This window comes from Melanerpes formicivorus, unplaced genomic scaffold (genome assembly GCF_026170545.1).
Source record: "Melanerpes formicivorus ecotype bairdi unplaced genomic scaffold, bMelFor1.0.p_v2 SCAF_35, whole genome shotgun sequence".
NCBI lineage: Eukaryota > Metazoa > Chordata > Aves > Piciformes > Picidae > Melanerpes > Melanerpes formicivorus.
The window spans coordinates 7344198-7366195 of record NW_027142387.1 but is presented as its reverse complement, the minus strand read 5'-3'; the positions used below and the strand labels follow the sequence as shown (position 1 = coordinate 7366195).

Below are 21998 nucleotides of genomic sequence, written 5' to 3'. Positions count from 1 at the left end.
AGCTCACTCTTAGCTGGGTTTACAGGGTAGGTAGCAGCCATCTAACCTCAGTGCTGACATCTGAGCATTGCAGCAGAATCACAGCACTCTGCCCAAGCCTGCAGAAAGGCAACTTCCAGCCTCTTGCCTTCATTTTAAGCAGGGCAGAAAGCTGAAGCTTTCTGCTTTCATCTCTGTCAGTGCAGGTTCAGGCCTTGTAACTGCAAGAATTAAATAATCAGAAGAAAGTCCACAAAATGACTTGCCAAAAGGGAATCTGCACTCAGCCCCTTTGGAAGGAGCATTTGCTGGTGTTCTTCATTTGGTGGTGGTGTCATGACTTAGAAAAGCAGCAAAACTGCTTGCTGTGTTGCAAAAGCAGAGAGACATGATCCCTTCCAAATGTGAAACAGGGAGATCCTGTCTGCCTTGATCTGTGACTGCAACAACCCACCAGTTTGCTAGCCCAGTATTACTACTCCTATGTGTGAGCCTAAGAATAGAATCTTTGCTGAGTATCACAATTTCCTTGTCAGACTGACCATCAGAGAACTAAAGCCTGGAGAAATAAGGAGCAATTTCTTATCAGCAGCACATCAAAATTAAGTTGTCATCCTATCCTTTCCTGCTAAGTACCTCAATTTGTCAGGTTTGCTTTTTTTCCTGAATGAGACCTGGCCATAGGATCAAACCCTTAAGATCCACATGCCTGCATGTTGGAGCAGGAAGCATGTCCTTGGTGTGCCTGTTTTATTTAGGTCATGATAATCTAGCAATTATACAAGAGCACTCTTAGTTGATTTGATTGATTCACAAGCCTGAAGTGATGGATCTGTACCACCCTTGCAGACTTGGAGATTTAGAAGGTTCTGGGGAGGCCTAACAGAAGCCTTCCAGTACCTGAAGGGGACTAAAAGAAGGTTGCAGGGGGACTGTTCCCAGTGGCCTGCAGTTATAGGATGAGGGGCAATGGTTTGAGATTAGAGAATAGGAGCTTTAGACTGGACGTTAGGAACAAGTTCTGCACCATGAGGGTAGTGTAACACTGCAACAGGTTTCCCAGAGAAGTGGCTGAGGCCCCTCCCTGGAGATATTCAAAGCCAGGCTCTACAAGGCCTTGAGCAAGCTGCTCTAATTGAGGATGCCCCTGCTTACTGCAGGGAGATTGGAGTAGATGACATTTAGAGGTCCCTTCTAACGCAACCCATTCTATGATTCATGTGTCTGTGGGTGCAGTGGTCAGAAATGCCATTAAGAAGCAGGTCTTCAACTGAAGAGTGTTCAGTTGCCTTCTCCCAACACAGACATCTACTACCAGAAATCCTTTAGAAATCAGTTATCACCTACATGAGACATGACAAAACAGAAACTGTCTGGTGTGTTTCTATTGACACTTGTGAATCTGTTAAGCAGTGGTTGCTGTTTTCATACAGAAGGAAATGCCAAGAGATTTTAGAAGTTAAAACCTTTGGTAAATTGTAGCCTGAATAATTTTCTAGTGGTGAAATCTCAAGAAAACGTGTTTTGCACACATTTACATTTAGTCACCATGATTTCTGGTTGAAAAAGCACCTCAAACACAAAAGGTGTCTATCCATGCACCCACTGGTTGCTGATACAAAGGTACTTAGGTGTTGCAAAGTGCAGCCTTTCTCTTCATCTTTAGACACTTAACCACATTTGTAAATCTAGCTCAAGAGCACTAGAACTTTAAAAAACTGTTTACATTTCCAGGTATTATTATCCACACCTGTGGATGGCAGAATAAAGAGATTAGAGTCCATAGTGAAAAATGAACCAGAAGGAAAGTTCAGTTTAGCCTGTTTTGATCAATCTATTCATTATTATACCTCTTTGGTGGTTTGGGTTTTTTATTATTGTTGGGGGTTTTGGGGGTTGTGTTGCTTTGTTTTGTTTAATTTTATTTGGTTTGGTTGGGTTTGGTTGGGGTTTGTTGTTGTTGTTTGGTTTTGGTTTTGTTTTGGGAGGAATATTTTAAGCGCTGCAAAACGAAATATAGATCTTGAGAAGCACCCAAATTCAAGCCTTCTTTAAACACTGCAGTGAGGCAACTCCAGGCAAAAGCATCTATGAAGGTGAAGCCAATTCTATCTAGCAAATGCCTGGGGAACCTGTCTGGGAGGGACAATTCTGGGAGTTCTGGTCAATTTTCCTGAACTCCTTCTGCATATTATCTGATATTATCCAATACAAAACAAAGTTACAGTCTTGGCAGCTCAGCTCCATGCCTGTAAAGTGTGACAGCCACAGGATTTGAGCTTCTTCTTGTTGCACACCTCTTCCTGAGGCAGAGTCTGTTTTCTACTGGAATCATGACTTTCCAGAGTGTTTCCCATCTAACACTATGAAAAAGCAGAAGAGATCCCCCAGAGAGTGAGGTATGAGCTGGGCTTGCCTGGCATCTTCATGTCCTGGATTCTTCCTGTCACAGAGAAAACACAACAGATAACCACTTGATGGCAAGTTCTGGAAAAAAGCACAGTTGGACTTTTCAGAGCACAGAGAGATGGATAAATTCCAGACTTGGAGAACAGGAATAGAAACCTGAGTTGTTCTTGAGCTGTGGTGGTAGCATGGTGGTTTCTATGGCAGCAGTTCCCCAAACCATGCATTTGATCAATCAAACTACATGAAGCCACAGATTGATTAGAAGCCAGGACAGATGCTGCAGGAACTATTACAGCTCAGCTTGTGAAGCTGAGCACAGTAGTCACAGCTGCTCCTAAGGGAGCTGCAGATAAATCTCAAGTGTAGCACTCAGGCCAAATCCCCACAGTAAATGCACAGGCCATGAGAACCCTGGCATGGTCAGAAGATCAAGAATATCAGACCAAGAACACTTTAAATAGCCAGCTGAGGAAATTAGCTATCTATGTACTTAAGTCCATCTTTTCTCAGAAGTCCATAAATTCATGAATTAATTATAGTCAATACTAAGTTCTGCACGACTTCAGTGACTCAAAAGCCTGCACACAGCCAAGAAAATTGGGAAGTGCCTTCCTAAACAGGGCACTTCTGAGAGACAGTGAGCTTCTTTTCTTCTTTTCCAGGAAGGAAGGAATGATGCCATGATGTTCAGCTGCTCCTGGGAAGACTGCAGAATTAGAGTGTCGTGTCCCAGCTGACTTCTGCGTAACCTCAGAGGGAGGGAAGGGAAAAGGAAAAAGGAGCACAGAGAGTCAAAGACAGACTCACTGAATTGCTGAGGTTGGAAAGCACACCTGTAGACTGTTCAGTCCAACTCCCTGTTTACCTCAGGGTCAGATGGAGCAGACTGCCCATGCTCATGTAGTTAGGTTTTGAGAATCTCTGTGGACGGAGACACCACAACCTCTCTGAGCAAGCTGTGCCAGTAGTAAGTCACCCACACACTAAAAGAGGGTTTTTTCCTACAGTTAAATACAACTTCCTGTGTATCATTTTGTACCCATTGCCTCTTGTCCTGTCACTGGGCACCACTGAGGATGACCTGGCACCATTCTCTTCAGCATTCCTTTAAATATTTAGACACACTGAGCCTTTCCATGTCCAGGATGAGCAGCTCAAGCTCCCTCAGCTTCTCCTCGAATGACAGATGATCTGGTTCCTAAATCATCTTGGAGGCCCTTTGCTGGACTTGCCCCAGTATGTCCAAGTCCCTCTTGCACTGGGGAGCCTGAAACTGAATGAATCTCCATTTAGTGGACTCTTTACTTATCAAAGATGCTACAAGTCTTTCATTGAATGGAGCTCTGCCTAATCCTGGAGGCAGGTCATTTGGGTTTCCAGGTTAAGTCTAAGGAGCAAAGTGACAACAGTATTATCTTATTTTACTTGGTTCTAAGCAGCTGGCATTTTGTACTCTCTAGTCTCTGTCACTTGGGCAAACTTCTATCAGTTCACTGTCAAAATAATTACAGTAATTTTTCTTATCTTTTTTATTTAATTGCAGCTTCCAGTGAAGACTGACAGGCTATTATATTTGCCCAAATCCATCACTTTCACTGATCTATCATTTATTAGCAGTGTCACTACATAATTTGGAAATAATTGAAAATTAATTAAACATTGCACATGGATATGAGGACTGAGAGACTGAGAGGCACAGATAAACAGCTTGTCTAGGGGAAAGGCAGGAAAGCCTGTAAGAATGGTGGTGGGAACATGAGTTGCCTTTGCACTGTTCACATCTCCTATAGTATATCACAGTACAAATTCTGATCTGAGCAGGCTGGCTCTGCACCCATACAGCATTAGGGAGCAGCTAAGGCCAAAAGGAAGAGATTGCTACTTCCCATTACAGACCAAATTTTTAACCCCTCTTTCTCCAAACTTAATTTTCCTGAAGTTTCACATCTCCTTTTTCTCACATGAAAAGTTTGGCTGTTTGGTTTCTGCCATTTGGTTCCATGAGTGGTCTTGTAGAGGAGAAAGGAATGAGATAAGTGATTTGCCAGTCTCCGGGTCAAAAACTTAGTTACTATAAATCACCATAGCTATGCCAGCTTACATTTGCTGACTCCTGCAGTAACAGAGAACCACATCTTGCTGAGTCATCCACTCTCACCAGTGAAGATATATTTTATAATGCACAAATATCCTACCAGCAAGAATGGCTTTACCACAGACAACTCACAGCAAACAGCAGTTCTGCACAATTTCTATACGCTAGCAACTCAGCCCAAATTTTGGCTTAGTCCATTTATTTATAGATGTAAACATGAGATGGAAAACATTAAGCATATTCTTCTTAGCATTAAGCAATAAAATAGTGCTTAAACATTAAGCCTATTCTTCTCCCCATTATGCCTCAATTGGTGCCTCAATGCATGTTCAGGAACAATGTGGTGCTGAAGTGGAATTCTGGGCCACTCACTTCAAGAAAGATATTGAGGTGCTGGAGCAGGTCCAGAGAGACAAGTCTGGTGAAGGGACTGCAGGGAAAGTCTTATGAGGAGAGGCTGAGGGAGCTGGGGGTGTTTAGCCTGGAGGAGACTCAGGGAGACCTTATCACACTCCACAACTATTTGAAGGGAAGCTGTAGTACGGTGGGGGTCAGGCTCTTCTCCCAGCCAACTTGTGACAGGACAAGAGGGCATGGCCTGAAGCTTCATCAGGGGAGGCTTAGATTGGATATTGGGAAGCACTTCCTCATGGAAAGGATAATTAGGCACCAGAATGGGAAGTGGTGGAGTCACTGTCCCTGGTGGTGTTTAAGGAAAAATTGCAGTGACGTGGTCTAGTCAATATGGTGATGTTAGGTCATAGGCTGGACTTGATGATCTCAAAGGTCTATGCCAGCCTCAATAATTCTGTGATTCTGGAATCAATATTTGTCTCAGCTACAAAAATACCAAACACTGCAAGAGCAATTAAAACTAATTAATCACAGGTCCTAATGCACCCTGGCACATACTGCTGTGGATACAATGAAAACAGCTCTGATCTCTGAAACGCGCTAAGATTTTAAAAGCACATTGCTCCTTTCACATAGGACATTTGCTTGTCATCTCATGATAAAATAAATGCACTTTAGCTTTTCTTCTCTGAGATTTTTCATCAGAAAAGCAATCCTGTTGGAACAGAAAAATTCACTAGGTAGATCTGTTTTGTGCAAGTTAAATCTAGGGTATTTGTCATCATTCCTGTTCTGGTATTGTGGTTATATAATGGATTGTGAAATCGTCACAAAACACTGCAAATGATTTTGTACAGGCACCTATTACTAAGAAAATCTCACTTTTTATAGTCACAGGACAGAATCATAGACTCATAGGCTCATGGAGTCATAGAATCACAGTCATGGAATGATGGAATCATAGGATCATAGACTCATGGAATCAGAGAATCATAAACTCACAGAGTCACAGAATTATAGGATCATAGATTCATAGTGTCATGGAACCACAGAATAACAGACTCAGAGTCATGGAATCATAGAATCATAATAGAATCATGGCATCATGCAATCATAGAATGCACTGGTTTGGGACCTTTAAAGGTCAGCTAGTCCAAGCCCCCTGCAGTAATCAGGGACATCCCCAACTACATCAGGTTGCTCAGAGCCCAGCCAAGTCTGACCTTGAATGTCTCCAGGGATGGGGCGTCCACCACCTTCCTGGACAAACTGTTGCAGTGTTCCACTGTCCTCATAGTAAAGAACATCCTAATGTCCAATCTAAATCTACCCTTCTAATGAGAACCTAATGATGCCAGTGACAGCAAATATGATGACACTACACAATAGAGTGCTCAAACAGTAAGAATTACTGGCCAGTGTCTGGGGGAGTTGGTAGAAACGTCCCTTTCTGCTACTTTCCAGAAGACTCTGTGCCTCATGGCAAATGACTTCCAAGGATAATATCAGTATCTCAGCCAGTGATACCATCAGTATCCCATGCAGCCAGCACGTGCTTCTGCTTTCCCTTTGTGGGAAGCAGGGAGTGTTAATCATCATCAAATCAATGCTGCCTGTGTACAAAAGATCTTTTGAGGGCCTTGTCAGTCATCTAGCTGCAGGGCCAGGGGATGAAAAGCTGTTGATTTTAGACCTAAGGGAGCGGACAGTTGTATCCTGGGCTGTAATGATGGATTTCTTGGGTTTGGGAACCTTTTACAGCACTTTAGAAGAGTAACTGTTTTATATTTTGTGCCAGGTAACACAGAAAGAGACTTCACTCCTCACATAGAGCTCCCACAGAGACAAAAATCATGAGGTGAAATGATTTTCTTGAGTTTGGACCAAATGTACTCTCCATTGCAAGGAGCTTGCACTGTGAGCAGTTACATAACCCAAACAGAGAAGTCATGCCTATGGCTGTTTATCCATCATTTGCAGTGCAGCTAGGGAATTGCAGGGTATTTTATATCCTTTAGGAAAAAGAATTCTGTGGAAGGATCCCAGTGACTTATTGATTTCACATCTGATCCCACATTTCTCTTTCCCCCAAAACTCTTTCAGCACTGGGAGTTTCATATATACAAGACACACTTTAAAATGCAATGTTCACTTCAACAAAGCAAAGTTAGGGATTTTTTTTTCTCCCCTCTCTTCCTTCCTCCCTTTTTCTTAAAACATTTTACACGAGGTCATGCTGAGATGTAACCAATCGACCAAAAACACCCTCAGGAACAATTGCAGGATTTGGTGATTTTGTTATTCTCTCTCTCTTTCTGTGATTTTGGGATAGTGTAACAAATTTGCATTTTTTATGAAGAGAGTTTTTCAGTGTTCTGAGTTGAATGAATCATGTCATGTGTTTTGAAGTATCAATAATCTAAGCCATCTGCAAAGGAATGGTTTTGCAAAGGCATCTCTTTCAGGACACTCTGTGGATTTTGTCACTGCTTGAGGTTTTGGCATACCATCAATATCACTATAATTTTCTCTTATGAAATATAATTTTTGACTGAGATATTTTTTTTCCCCTTAGCTAGCTAAAGCTTAAGTATACTGCATGGCTAACCCTTCAAATCCAAAGGTTAGGATTTCTCCCAACTGCATTACTTGCATGGTGCATATTAGATGCCAGTAGTTCAGAAAGGTACAAAGCAAGTTAGCAGTGAAACAGTCTTTCTCAAAAAAGAGGGCTTGCTGTATTGGGTAGAATCATCAGAGAATGGGTTGGAAAGGACCTCCAAAGGTCATCTAGTCCAACCCCCTTGCAGTCATCAGGGACATCCTCCATTAGAGCAGGTTCCTCAGAGTCCTGTCAAGCCTGACCTTAAATATCTCCCAGGATGGGGCCTCAACTACTTCCCTGGGCAACCTGTTGCAGTGTTCCACCACCCTCATATTCCTTGTATTTGGTATGAATTATCCATTAACTTTAGGAAGAGAACCAGCATCTTTAAGTGCAGATTCATTACAAACTGCTATTGTAATACTTACTGCTACTGCTAGTAGTGACAGCATATCATTTAAGCATATGACTTTCTACCACCTCCAAAAAAGGGCTTAAATGCAGGAACCTCTTAAAATTTTCTGTCCAAGAGCAGCACATTTGTCACTTCCTAATTCTTTGATACATAACTGAGATCCGATTTTCAGCTGAGTGAGATGATCCCTGTTAAGCATTACTCAAAGCAAAGGAGCAGTCTGTTGCTGGCACATTTGTATGTATGAAAACAGTCCTCAAGTAATTCAGAGTGTTAATTGCTAATAGGGAAACGGCTCCCTCCTTTTGTACTGGCTCCTAGACTGAGGGGATAGGGCATACAATTAGGCTCTTACAATGTACACATTGGCTTTGATGGGTGTGTTGCTCTTCAGGGTTCTGCATGAGATACCAGTCAGGACTGGCTGATACACCAAGAGGCTGTGCAGCCATTCGTGAGACCTGGACAGACTGAAGTGCTGGGGAACCTAATAAACTTCAACAAGAATAAATGCAACGTGTCCTTAAGGCCAAGAAAGCCAATGCTATCCTGAGGAGCACGAGACAAGTGTGGCCAGAAAGTCAAGGGAGGTTCTCCGCCCCCTCTAGTCTGCCATGGTGAGGCCACATCAGGAGATCTGTAGTTCAACCCCCTGTTAAGAGCAGGGTGAGCTGTGAGACTATAGAAGGTTGCTTAGGGTTACATCCAACTTGTCTTCAAAAGACACTGATGTAGGCACCATGACCTGTCTGGATAACCTGCTTCAGTGCTTGACTGTCCTCATGGGGAAAAATCTTTTGTTTCCATGCAGTTGGAACCTCTCTTCTCCCATTGTCTCTCATTCTTCAATCAGGTACCAAGTTTCAGTGGCTATTCATCAAACCCACTTCTCCTTTGTAGACCAGTTCTATTTTAACATATGGACACCTTTTAATGAAGAAAAACAAACAAACAAACAAACAAAACCCCCCCACTTTTCCAAAGGCAGGTTTGTGTTTCTTCAAATTTGCAGTCAGTTCAGAGCCATGACTTCTCTGAGACTTCCAGCACTTTAAAGACCAAACACAGATGCCCACAGTTCTCACTAGAAACTGAGGAACTAAACAAGTCAGCTCTGTGACTAAACATGCTGCTGGTTCTTCAGACTGATTTTACTTATGAAATTCTGGGATGCTTGGAGCAAGCTTAGGGTCTGTCATTTCTTTCATGGTTCTAATGAGCTGAATCCTTACTTGAAACTTAGAAAGGAGTAAAGAAGTGAGGAAGCCTTTGTGGAAAAGCATCAACATAATTTTCAGAGAAGACTTGCTTAATTTATTAAGTATTCCAAGCATACTTTATTGACAATTCAACTTGCAATAGTTTTAAAGTTCTGGAGGGACTGAGCTCTGGTCTAGCTTCCATAGAGAAAGAAACTCAAGGGTAAGAGATAAAGGACAATTTTAATCACTAGTGCTGTTACTTCAGCCCACTCCATACACAAGTCTTGTGGATTTGGGTGCTCAGTACCTCTAGAAGGCAGGCTGCTAGGGCAAAAAGACTATCTGAAGGAATTTATGTTTATTTTGAAAGACCAGGCAACAACAAAGGAACCAAATCAGGGAGGAAAAATAAGGCAACTGCTGCCAATATCAGCCACTAAATAGAGCCCTTCACTTACCTCAGTGCATCAAATTCTAAGATAGGCATTTCTGACTCCATCCATTCAGTTGAAAAGGGAAAGACCACACCAGGATAAGCAATGAAGAGTGGTCAAACACATAACTTAATGACAGTGTATAGAAGCCACTACAAAAAAGCTATGGGAGAATGAAGCATTTTGCGGTGCAGCTGAGTGGCTGATTTCTGTACCCAAGCCACCAGTATTTTCCAAGCATGGACAGCTTTTCTTGAAATCAAAATAGAAAACACAAGTCCCACATACCACAAGAAAAAAAAAAGACAGTTTGGTAAAGAGCTGGAACCAACTGAGTAAATCTGACTGCATGGCACTTTAGGAAAAGAACAGAAATAGCTGCAGCTATTAAAAGTGATATACAGCTGAAATCTTGCTGTGATTATGCTAAAAGTCAATCTGACTCCTCCTTGAAAGAACTCTTAAATGGTTACTCGTTCCCCAGATAAAAGCTACTTCACATGTGCTTTCCTTCCTTAAAAATACTCTGAATGGAGTCACTTCTGAGTATCAGATTTGTTCTTCTCACTGTTCACTGCCCTTTTGAGACATTTGGAAAAGACAGAGCTGAGAAAGAAGAAAATAATAGATCAGGAAATAATCTATACTAAATCAAAATGTAGCCAAGGTAGTAATCTTTTCTTATTGTTGCCATCCTTAGACTGTGTGCAGGAAAGGAGAATTGATTATGCTTTCCAAACAATGCAATAGTCCTTCAAATCAGAAAGTAACCTTCAATTTGGTTTATTTGCATGAAACGAAAATCTTTAGCTGTCTTTGCCTCTCTCCTCTCTTGAAGCCATGGATGTTTGAAGCTGAGGTCCAGATATCTCAACCAACTTTACTAACCCCTCTTTACTTCCAGAAGAAAGGAAATGGTTTGCAATATACTGAAGTCCACTTGACACACTGATTATTTCTTTCCCTTCTATCTTCCATTTCTGGGTCAGCTCCAACCCAAAAGCTTTGAGTTATAGCAGTAGTGCTGTATCTATGCTAACAGGCTTTGCTGAAAGGAAGGGCAGATTTCAACTAGACTCAGTCTGAGTTCTTATTTGCCTCACTCAACCAGATATGTTGGAGCAAAGTTTCAGATACTCCTTCAGATCACGGGCTTAAAAAGCTTATATCAGTCCACTGGGAAATAGAAACAACATCATGGGCAGAGATCATAGAATCATTGAAAGCACTGCGTTGGAAGGGACCTTTAAAGGTCATCTAGTCCAACATCCCTGCAGTAAGCAGGGACATCCACGAACACATCAGGTTGCTCAGGGCTCCATCAAGCCTGACTTTGAATGTCTCCAGGGATGAGGCCTCCATCACCTTTCTGGGCAACCTGTTGCAGTGTTCCACCACCCTCATAGTAAAGAATATTTTCCCAATGACCAGTAGTACATAAACAATGAGCATTGCATTACAAAGAATCCTCATAATGAATGGGTGACGTGGATTTTTATTTGTTTTCTCAGAGGCAAAGGACATTAAGGACATGCAAGTGCTTTCTAAGAAAGACAGTAAGACTGAGAATTATCATTGTCACTCAACCAACAGAACATGAATGTATAAGGACAGCTCTGTGATTTGCATAAATTGATGCAGAGCTGAGCTCACCTTGGAGTCATATCACCAATAACCTGTGCCACACTAATTTTGTTGTTGTCACCCCCACCCAAACACAACCAACAGTAGCTGAGTGTGAACCACTGTTTAAAATTCTCCCACCAAACCAAGGAAGAGTCAATGTCATTTCCATGCCTTTGCTGGAATTCATTCCCTCTGTGGATACTGCCAAACCAACCCAACCAGAGATGACTCATCTGAAGGGACTCATAAAATACTTCTGAAAGGCTTGGTTTTGCCTTTGGAATGCACTGAATTACACTAAGAGTTTGTGATGCTCCAGCATGGGGCAAGAGGACAACCCTGACTCTTCCCTACAAGGACATTCCCAGTCTGCACTCTGCAGTGTTAGCTGCATGCTCAATGTATTCTTGATGACCTAAGGAAAGCATGGAGCACTCATTCCTTTGGCAAATGAGATCACCCTTCCACTTTGATTTTGCTCCTGAGACAACATTTTTTTGCTTGCATAGGAAAACAAATGAACAAATTGCTCTCTCCCTCACTCTTCCTTCTTTTCCTATTTCTAACCTTGTGGTAAAGAGATGTATGATGAGCTGTAGAGGAAAAAATCTGCAGGAGTCCTAGCTAAAGGACTGTCAGCAAATCACTCAGTAAAGTAGAAATATAAAAACCCAAAGAAGGGCAAAACCCAAACACGTAGAAGAAAAGAAATATGCCACAGGAGGAGAGAGTAGAAGCCGGTAGGAGCCAGCTATGTTTAGAAAGGATTTGGTGGATCCCATGGCAGTTCGCATAAATTAATGAGCAAAGAAAACCACTTGGCTGATAGGAATTTCCCCCCTTAATTTATTTTAACTAAAATTGAGTATTTGTAGCACAACATATTGTAGAGCTGTGAAAAGCCATTGGTCTGGCTATGACAATTTCAGTGACCCTGAAGAAGATTACAAAAAAAGTCATAGGAAGAGGCACATAAAATTAAGAAATCTCTTTTAAATCTGTATAATATACCAGGAAAGACAGAAAAACCTTATGGTTCCTAGTTTCAAGAAGTTACCAGATGTACACAAGAGGTATCTGAAGTTCTACCTGCTGAAGTTCAGCCAGTTCTTTAGCTCACACCCACAAATACTTTGCAATCTATTTCTATTGATGCTACCACAACCCCTGAGGTGGAATTTCTTTAAAGTTCCTCAGAATGGCTTCCTAAACCTATTTATTGATTTGGCATCTCAGAAGTAGCTTGCACAAATTCCTCAACAGTCACATCTGAAATGAGTTTCTAATCATCTGCATCTCACTCTCTGAGCCCAAAAATAGAAAGGCAAGTGTTATATTAGTCAGCACCACAGAATGTTTATTAAGACCAAGTGTTTATAGACAGTCTTTGGAAAGAATATAGAAGTTCAATGGAAAAGTACACAAAAATACTGTCACATCTGTAATGACAAGGTGTGTGTTCACCTCCAGCTCCTAGGCTGGAATGTTACAAGGTCATGTATTGCAGAATGAAAATTGGGCTCATCTTACAGAAGGCCTAGGGGAGTGACTGAATCAGGAAGGAATAAGGGAATATTTCTCCTGCAAAATGGTAATACAAATGATACAGGGCTGACTAATAACACAGTTGGTTTCCACTAACTAACAGCATAACATGATCTACAGAACTGAATTCCAGACTCTGAGCTATGGTTTGTTTTTTCCTTATTTTCCATCTGAGTCAGTCAGAACAAGACCTGTGTTCAAGACACCAACTCTCATGCTTTTTCCTTCCCTGTTTAATCTCACGTGGGTATCCTCATCTGATCTGAGATGCAGAAGAGCTTTCATACATCAGAAGCCAAACAATGGTGGTTCAAAACCAGATATAAAGGGCATATAGTGCAAATTATCTGTGAACAGTTTGACCAACACAATAAATACTTCTCATGGACAGAAGAACTGACTTCATTTAACTGAATGATCACAGTATCACAGTATCACCAAGGTTGGAAGAGACCTCAAAGATCATCGAGTCCAACCTGTCACCCAAGACCTCATGACCAGACCATGGCACCAAGTGCCACGTCCAATCTCCTCTTGAACACCTCCAGGGATGGTGACTCCACCACCTCCCCAGGCAGCACATTCCAATGACGAATGACTCTCTCCATGAAGAACTTTCTCCTCACCTTGAGCCTAAACTTCCCCTGGAGCAGCTTGAGACTGTGTCCCCTTGTTCTGGTGCTGGTTGCTAGAGAGAAGAGACCAGCCCCTTCCTGGCTACAACCACCTTTCAGGTAGTTGTAGAGAGCAATGAGGTCACCCCTGAGCCTCCACTTCTCCAGACTAAACAATCTCAGCTCCCTCAGCCTCTCCTCATAGGGCTTGTGCTCAAGGCCTCTCAGCAGTCTCATTGCCCTTCTCTGGACACATTCAAGTTCAATGATGAATCTGGGATGTATGTGAGAGCACAGTGCCATGTATGCCTCTCAATTCACAGGTTTTAAGGTGCCAGTTGTAAAAAGGGGGACATCCAACTCCATGGGAGATTTAGACAGAAGCTCAGTCAGGCTAAATCTCTGTCCACTACTTTGTCCTGTGTGTGTTTTTCTAGTGGAGAGTGTAGCCTGTCTCAGTGCTCTCAGTTTAGTGAGTCATAACTCCCTTGTTGAAGTGTTCCTACTTTTAAAACCAGATAGAATTTTTAATCAATGGAGCACATTGTTATGTCTGTAGTCAATCCCTCCTTGTTGTATTCAGAAGGGCTACCCTGAATCTGGATATTACCTTGCAAAATCACAGGATCACAGGATGTTAGGAGTTGGAAGGGATCTCTGAGATTGAGTTCAACCCCCCTGCCAGAGCAGGTCACACAAGAATGCATCCAGACAGGGCTTGAAATTCTCCAGAAAAGGAGACTCCACAACATCTCCAGGGAGCCTGTTCCAGTGCTGTGACCCTTACAGTAAAGAAGGTCTTCCTCATGTTGAAGTAGAACTTCCTGTGCTGTAGTTTACATCCATTGCCCCTTGTCCTATCACAGGGCACAAGTGAGCAGAGGCTGTACCTTCCTTCCTGACACCCAGCCCTCAGATATTTATAGACATTTATTACATCCCCTCTCAGTCTTCTCTCCAGACTGAACAGCCCCAGGTCTCTTGGTCTTTCCTCATAAGGCAGTGCTCCAGTCTCTTCACCATCCTTGTAGCCCTCTGTTGGACTCTCTCAAGTAGATCTCTGTCCCTCTTGAACTGGGGAGCCCAGAACTGGATGCAATATTCCAGGTGGGGCCTCACTAGGGCAGAGTAGAGAGGAAGAAAAACCTCCCTCCATCTGCTGGACACACTCTTCTTAATGTACCCCAGGATACCATTGGCCTTCTTGGCCACAAGGGCCCATTGCTGTCCCAAATCAATATAGTTTCAGGATTATTCTTCCTGAAGATGCAGTGGACAGCCTCTTCTCTTGGATATTTCATTTAAAACACTAAGCTTCATGACCATCCTAGAAGAATCTGAACTTGGGATCTGAGCTAATGTCTTAAGCAGTCTAAAAGGACACACAACTCTGCTGAATATATCCAGAAATAGGCAAGTTCTCATTTCAAAGGTAACACAGACACATAGATATATATATGCACATAAATCCTGATGGCATGTTTGTTGTGCAGGCCTAGACTCCTTGTGAAGTTGTTTTGCAGTAGAGTAAATTAGAAAAACATGCCCAGAATTAAAGGTTACTTAATCGGGTTGAAGCAGTAACTTCAATTCCAGCAACTCCCTCCCACTATGTTACATCTGATAATGTCCCCAAGTCCAAACACAAACTTAGTTCAAAAAGATGTTTGGTCCTTGAATGTAAAACGACACTGAGCTTACACAATTAGCCAGGTAATACATATCCTTCCAAGAGAAGCAATTCTTACCGCAGAATAATCTGCATTTCACTAATCTCAGATTGTTAAATTCTACGTCCTGAAACTTTTCCATATGGCTTTTGAATACCTCTGTCCTGTATTTAATTACCACAGAAGGATATTAATGAAGAGGTTGGAAATTTGGCCCAAGTCTTGTTCCACAGTTTGGGCAGTTTGATGGAGATAGAGCCAACGAGCAGAATATTTTAGTTGATACAAGGCTGTGCCATTTCACATGCAAAAACAGTAGCAAAAGAGGAGTAAACAGACAGGATCACAGGATGTTAGGGTTTGGAAGGGACCTCTGGAAATCTTCCAGTCCAACCCCACTACCAGAACAGAACCATAGAATTTAGTGCAGATCACAGGAACACATCCTGACAGGGCTTGAAAGTCTCCAGAGGAGACTCCACAACCTCTCTGGGGAGCCTGTTTCAGTGCTCTGTGACCCTGTCCCTCTTGAACTGGGGAGCCCAGAAGTGGATGCAGTATTACACATGGGGCCTCAGTAGGGCAGAGTAGACCTCCAGAAATAAAGCACCCAACTATTTTTGAATTGTCCAGAGGCTTCTGAAGTAGTATGGTCATAATGTAGCACTGAGTGAAGTGAAACAAAACTGATCTGCTAAAGTAAGGGACAACCAGACAGGAACTGGTGGAGTAATCCTTGTAAATGTAGACCTTTTCTGTTAGGCTGTAAGACAGACATGTGCCCAGAAATGCAAAGCCTTCTGCCCAATATTCAAGGCAAAAGATGATACTGAGCAGAACCAAGGCAAGAGTAAGCAGCTTGGAGTGCAGAGGATGCGAGGAAGCTAACGTGGGTGGGAAAGCATATGTTGCTGCCTGGCTGAGGAAGTGGTACACCACAGTTACTTCATAAGTGCAAAGGCTTTATAAACTAAATCTCCTAGGGACTGTTTTAAATAGACAAAGAATGACACGCAGCCCTGACAGCCTTTCAGCATTGTTTGAGGAGGCTGCCTGCCTTCTGAAAACACTGGACTGCCGCTTGTACCTCTTCCAAAACCACCTATTTTTACCTCCAGCTCTTCATAGATGCACCATGTAGTAAACTGTTTCATCTAGTGTGAAATTAATGGCTTCCCCAGTCTTACCTGACAATGGAAAACATATTCTGGTGTGGTTTTCTTGAACTTCATGTTCCATACCAAGGCTACCCCATCAGGCTCATGTGGAGCATCTTCATTATTGTTATAAGATGCAACCATCAACTCAGGATACTGGAAAGGAAAAAAAAAAAGCAAAAGCAAACTTAAACAAGATGGATGATGAAGAACCTATGCAAAATGAGATGAGACAGAAATAATCTGCACTAAATGTGCAATATCTGGTTTCAATTATGATAGACTCTAGTCCCATCGCGGTATTCAGCTTCCTCTTGGTCTTACATTTTCCTTGTCCCTGGCATCCTTACAGCTCCTGTTCCTTGCTCTCTTTCAGTTACTCTCAGATACCAATAAGGTTTTCTTCAGGGTGTTCATAAAGAGAACCCAAAGCAAGGCAGAGGAAAAATCTGAAAGCCTGAGTAATTCTAATGTATTTACTTAACCATTTCCCCAGGGACAAACCCTTGTCTTAACTGATTTTGACACCAAAAACATTATCCCCATAGCACTGACAGGTTTTTCAGAATCCCTGAAAATGATTCTTTGTTATTTCATCCTCCACTCTTCCTATTCACTTACATGAAGGATCAACTTGAAAGCTCTTCTTCTAGCAAACAAAACATTTCCTTCACAGAAGCTCAATTTTGCAAGATGCTGAGGTCACCTTGCAAAGCACAGGGTGACCTCCAATTCCACTGGCTCAGTAAGACTGATGTAACAAGCACTCTAAAATAAGATCTGTATTTTCTTGTACACCTCTTATCCAGTGGTGGATAGAAGTAGATATGGAGCAGACCTGTGTATTTGCTCTTTTTATACCTATCCACATCTAGCCACACACATGTAACATCTTGCACGACAAATCACATTTTCAACTTCTGTTCATGACCTTGTATGGTTTCAAAATACCATAAGAAGTGACAATTTGCCCACAAACCATCAATTTCTGCCTATACCATTGCACCCAGTTGTCCACTCTCACATCTGAGACTAGGCCCCTCTGTCTTTCCTTCTGAATAGTCAAAGTAAAGGAGTGGACCTTATTGAATGTCCAGAAAAAAGCACCTAGCTTCTACAAAACAATGTACCAGCAGCCCCAGCTCAGCAAGATCCATACTAAACTAAGAATGCTTTCCCTCAAAATTTCTCAATGGTCTTTGAAAATTATTGTCACTTTTTGCTTTTCTCAGGTACATGCAAGCCAAGCCATTCACCACTTTATAGGGGAACAGTGCAGCTGGGAGACGTAAAGGAAGCAGGGCAAAGAAATTGCTAATAGTGCTGTTGGGAGCTGTGAATTTGGTCCAAACCAGGCATTTTAAAACTAAAAGGAAAAAAACACCACCCTTTATATCATTATCTGAACCTCTCTGCTCTCAAAATCCATTTGGAAGGAATAACACACACAGCTATAACTTTTGCCATCAGCGGCTGTGCTTTCCCACTTTATGTACACTTCTGTGGACAATACATCACGGGGCTGATGATATTTCTATTCAAAGTCATTGTTCCAAATGAGCCTGGCCCCACATGTGGGAGAACCAGCAATGACACATGGGTCCCATAGCTGCCTCTTCCCCATTTTAGGGTGGCTCTGACTGGGTTGTAGCTGCATCCTGGCAGACTCTGGCTGCTTGAACACCTTGTGAGAGCAATTTAGCACCCAAATCACTTGCATGGGATTTAGAGAATGCAGCAAACTACCTACCTATTCTCTCAAACTACCTACCTATTCTCTCTCCTCAAGAACACCTTGGGACATGGTTTAATGGCTGTGGTGGTCTTGAACTGATGATTGGACTCAATGACCTTAAAAGTCTTTTCCAACCAAAACAATTCTATGATTCTGTGAACAGAGGGAGTCTTGAGGGTGGTTTAATCCCACACCTGATACACCACCTCTGTGTGGACACAGCTGTGCCAACCTGCCCTCCACTGTTCTCACTCCCACAGCAGAGATTACAACCACTTCTGAACAGTGAGCTCAGTTGCCCCTTTGAACCTTTTCATCCCACACTGGCCCAGGTCCAACAACACTAGGCACAGTAGGCTCTTGCCAGGGCATTTGATTTTGGCTGAACAGGTTTGGTACCATTTGCACAAGCAACTGAGCCCACTGTCATGAAGGAGCAGACACCTTGGCAGACAGAAGCGACCAGCCCTTCCATCAGCATGATTGCAGACAGCTAGGGTGTGTGACCAAGTCTGAAGCACCAGCTTAGAGACACTTCAGGGCTGGTTCACACTCCTGGGAAATTTAGCAAGCATGTTCTTGTTGGCAGCATGTCTGGCCATAAACAAACACTGACTCAAACCTTGCTGGTCTATGCATAGGCACTGCAATCACAGTTTCTGTATGTGACTGGAAATACAGCTTGAAGTTTACACAGATGCTGGGGTCATACCTAACTGGGCACCCCTATTATGAGGCTTTTTGACTCTTAAAAAAGCAGAGCTGAATGCAGCACCCTAAATCCATGCTGGGATTGCACACTCACTGCTTCATTCCGTCTTGCATTTATAGAGTTTTGCTCCTTCACAGGTGCCCAGCTGTCCTATGACTGCAGCTGAGAACAATGTGGAAATGGTTCTGTGGGAAACAACATTCAAGGCTGCTGCCTGAGAGTCCAGAGACAGGCCAGTATCCCTGAGACTGTGGTGTTCTTGGCTTTAGGTGAGCTAAGTTACCTCCTCATGGATAGAGCAAGGTGATCCCGCTCTGTCTCTCTGTTTATACTGTCTGTTGGGTCTTTCCCTTAGATCCTTGATGAAGCATCTAAGTCGTTTTCCCTTTGCTCTGCAAAAGAATCAAGGGCTAATGGGCTAGCTTTAATGGTATGAATGATCCCACATGTTTGGGACTGTATTTTACATGCGACTGGGACCAGAATAATTTATTTAATCAATGCATCAAGGTCCTTTGTTTGATTAAGCTTCTATTTGCCTCCAGGCTGTTTTGCAGCAACACTTTTATCATGGAAAATTGGGCAATGTGTTCTGCAGTTCCCAGGAGCATTCAAGCTGTCCTTTGGCATAGTGGACGCTGCCATGTCCTGGAGCATGGGTGAGAAGCAGAGCTAGTGGTTATGTGAAATACCTCCATCCAGTTCCAGCTCCTGCCCCAGGATACACCTCAAAGCAGGCGAGAGAGGAGGCAAGTCCCTCCTCCCAGGCTACTGTGGCAGTGTCCAGATGCCCCTGGGCATGGGGACACTACTGGGGTGGAGAAGCCCAAGCCAGGGTGCCAGGGAGATGAGTGTGAGGAGTTAACAGAGAGGAAGGCAGGAGGGGCCACCCTGGAACAAAGAGGTGGGAAACAGAACATGCCTGGGAGCCCCAGGGGCTGAGCAATTACATTTGGCAGTGCTCTTCTGAGGCAGCTTTTTTTCATGCTGCCCTGGGAATACAGTAAGAGCTGCCTGTTAGGAAAATATCAGATAAGAATTCCATGTAATTTCCAGCCCCTGAACAAGTGAACAACATAAGATAAGTGTTTCCTCAGGCTTATATTTGATTTCTGTGGAAATCCATATGTGCTTAAAGGCCACCCACATCACACCAGTGCATACCTGTTGTTAAGCTGACATTTGGTATGAAAGCAAAGGGATAAAGCCTTCATTTCACACATGGGGCGTGAGCTGGATATTACAAGAAGCCTCTCTGTAGCTGGCTGTTGTGCATCACATCTGGTTGGACAACCAGACCTGTACAGCATAACAGAAACACTCAGTGGAACCCTCCAACTCCTCTCCTCCTTGCTTGCCTGCCAGCTTACCTGAGAAGTACCTGGAGGGATGGAAGCAGCCCTACTGCCATTCCAAGGGGAAGGAGAGAAGGATGGGTGTCAGAGTCACTGTGCTCCTCACCCACTGCTGCTCTCCAGCCCCCATACACCATCTGTGGACTTGGCCCAATGTGTCTACCTGCACATCTAACATGGTACAGAAGGAGCAGCTTCTTCTAAGGTTAGGTTATGCAAAGCTTGTTCTCAGCAGTGAGCTGAGCTACTTATGCAGCATCTTTGCTACCCACAGAAGGCTGCATCAGGACTCTGGACACCACAGAAGCAGAATTGTTTTGGTTGGAAGAGACCTTTAAAATCATCAAGTCCTACCATTCTCTAACTCTACCAAGGCTAAACCATGTCCCTCAGTTCCACATCTCTGCCCCTTTTCAACACCTCCAGGGATGGGGATTCAACCATCTTCCCGAGGAGCTTATTCTAGGCTTTAAGAACCCTTCAGTGAAGAAGTTTCTTCTCATATTCAACCTAGATGCTCCCTGGCACTTCTTGAGGCTATTTCCTCTCTTCCTGTCATTTGTTATTATGGGACAAGAGGCCAATCTCCACCTGACTCCAACCCCCTCTCAGAGAGTTGTAGAGAGCAATGAGGTCTCCCCTCAACCTCCTCTTCTCCAGACTAAACACTCCCAGTTCCCTCAGCTGCTCCTCACCAGACCTGCTCTTCAGGGCATGCCTGAGGCTGGCTTTGGGGCCAACTATGCAGGCTGCCTCACATTAACATTTTCCAAGTCTATGTCCTCCTGAAGAGACTTCATTGTATCTGTATTGTGGACCATGGAGTAGAGCCTCCTTGGTTTCCTCCACAGGGAAACCAGCTGCTTTGCTCCAGGCTGGAACAGAGGAACAGGCTAACAGGGATGAAGCAGAGAGGATGAGAGGGGCTGGAGAGAAACTGACACTGAATGAATTTGACAGGACCTGTGATGATGATGATGTGTGTGCACTAATCCCAGCTCTCCAACAAAGTAACTAATTAACCTGGTTTCTGTGCTTTGCTGACGTGGCTGTATCGGTTTGGGGAAGCTTAAGTGGCTCTACCATCAGTTTTATTTTGCAATATGACATTGCTTTGTGGTGCACAGAACCTGGATATGTTCCAGACATGCTGCTTCAGTGTATCCCCAGGCCAGCTGTAGTCCTCTTCCACTGCTGGAAGAGAGGACCAGCGTGTTTCAAAAGACTTCTTTTCAATCTTGTCAAGTTGTTCAGATACTTCCACATTCTGAGTTTCAATATATTAGAAAAAAAGGTTTTATTTCTCACTTGTCTTATTTATTTAATCTATTATTATGTGTAACTATTTATTAAGTCATTTCCTATGCATTTAATAAATGATTTTAATTGCTTTGATTTCAAATCTTTTGCCCTCAGAAAATTTCCAGGTGCTGAAGGAAGGGAGGGAGAAGGCCATAGTATACAAGGTAAAGATTCCTTCATCTTAGCAGGCTTGTTAACCTATGTATTTAATACCAGACTCTGGTTTGGAAGACAAAGTAATATACCAAAAATAATAATAAAGGACATCCTCATTTCTGCCCATTACTCTTCTTTGTGAAGAAACATGCATTCAGTAAATGTTAGCTAAGTAATCACGGAATCAGTAAGGTTGGAAAAGAGCTCAATAACATTACACTCTGCAGAATGAAGAGCAAATTGAGGCTGGTCTTATTGTTTTGGGGGGGAGAAGTTGGAAGGGATGTAGAAGTATCTCTCCGCTTCACATCTTACCTGAAGAGACCAGTCCATACAGGTGACGACACGATGCTTTGACCAGTGCTCATCATAAAACTGACGGTTAAAGGAAAGGTTGGCTCCTGCTTGAACATCTCTGTGTGGGTTCAAAGAAAGTGACAGTTTGTAAGTATCAGGGTTTGAATGCTTTGAAAAGCAATGTAAAGGTTTCTGAGTACCTCTCAAACCTCTGCCCAGCCTTGGGAAGTCTGCCACTTTGATTTAATTGCTCTCACTGAACTGTTTTCACAGAATCAGTGCAGTTTAGGTTAGAAGGGACCTTAAAGATCATCTGGTTTCAGCCTTCCTGCCCTT

General features: G+C 43.0%; 1 protein-coding gene across 13 annotated transcripts in view; it reads right to left on the bottom strand.

Annotated features, from left to right (window-relative positions):
• Positions 1-21998, bottom strand: part of DYNC1I1 (dynein cytoplasmic 1 intermediate chain 1) — a 203899-nt gene that overhangs the window by 55280 nt on the left and 126621 nt on the right. For all 13 annotated transcript variants that reach the window (XM_068157059.1, XM_068157058.1, XM_068157057.1 and 10 more), the window contains 2 exons: positions 21681-21780; positions 16136-16261 (listed from right to left, as the gene is read on the bottom strand). In XM_068157059.1, the coding sequence (XP_068013160.1) occupies positions 16136-16261; positions 21681-21780 (226 nt within the window). The remainder of the gene's footprint in view (positions 1-16135; positions 16262-21680; positions 21781-21998) is intronic.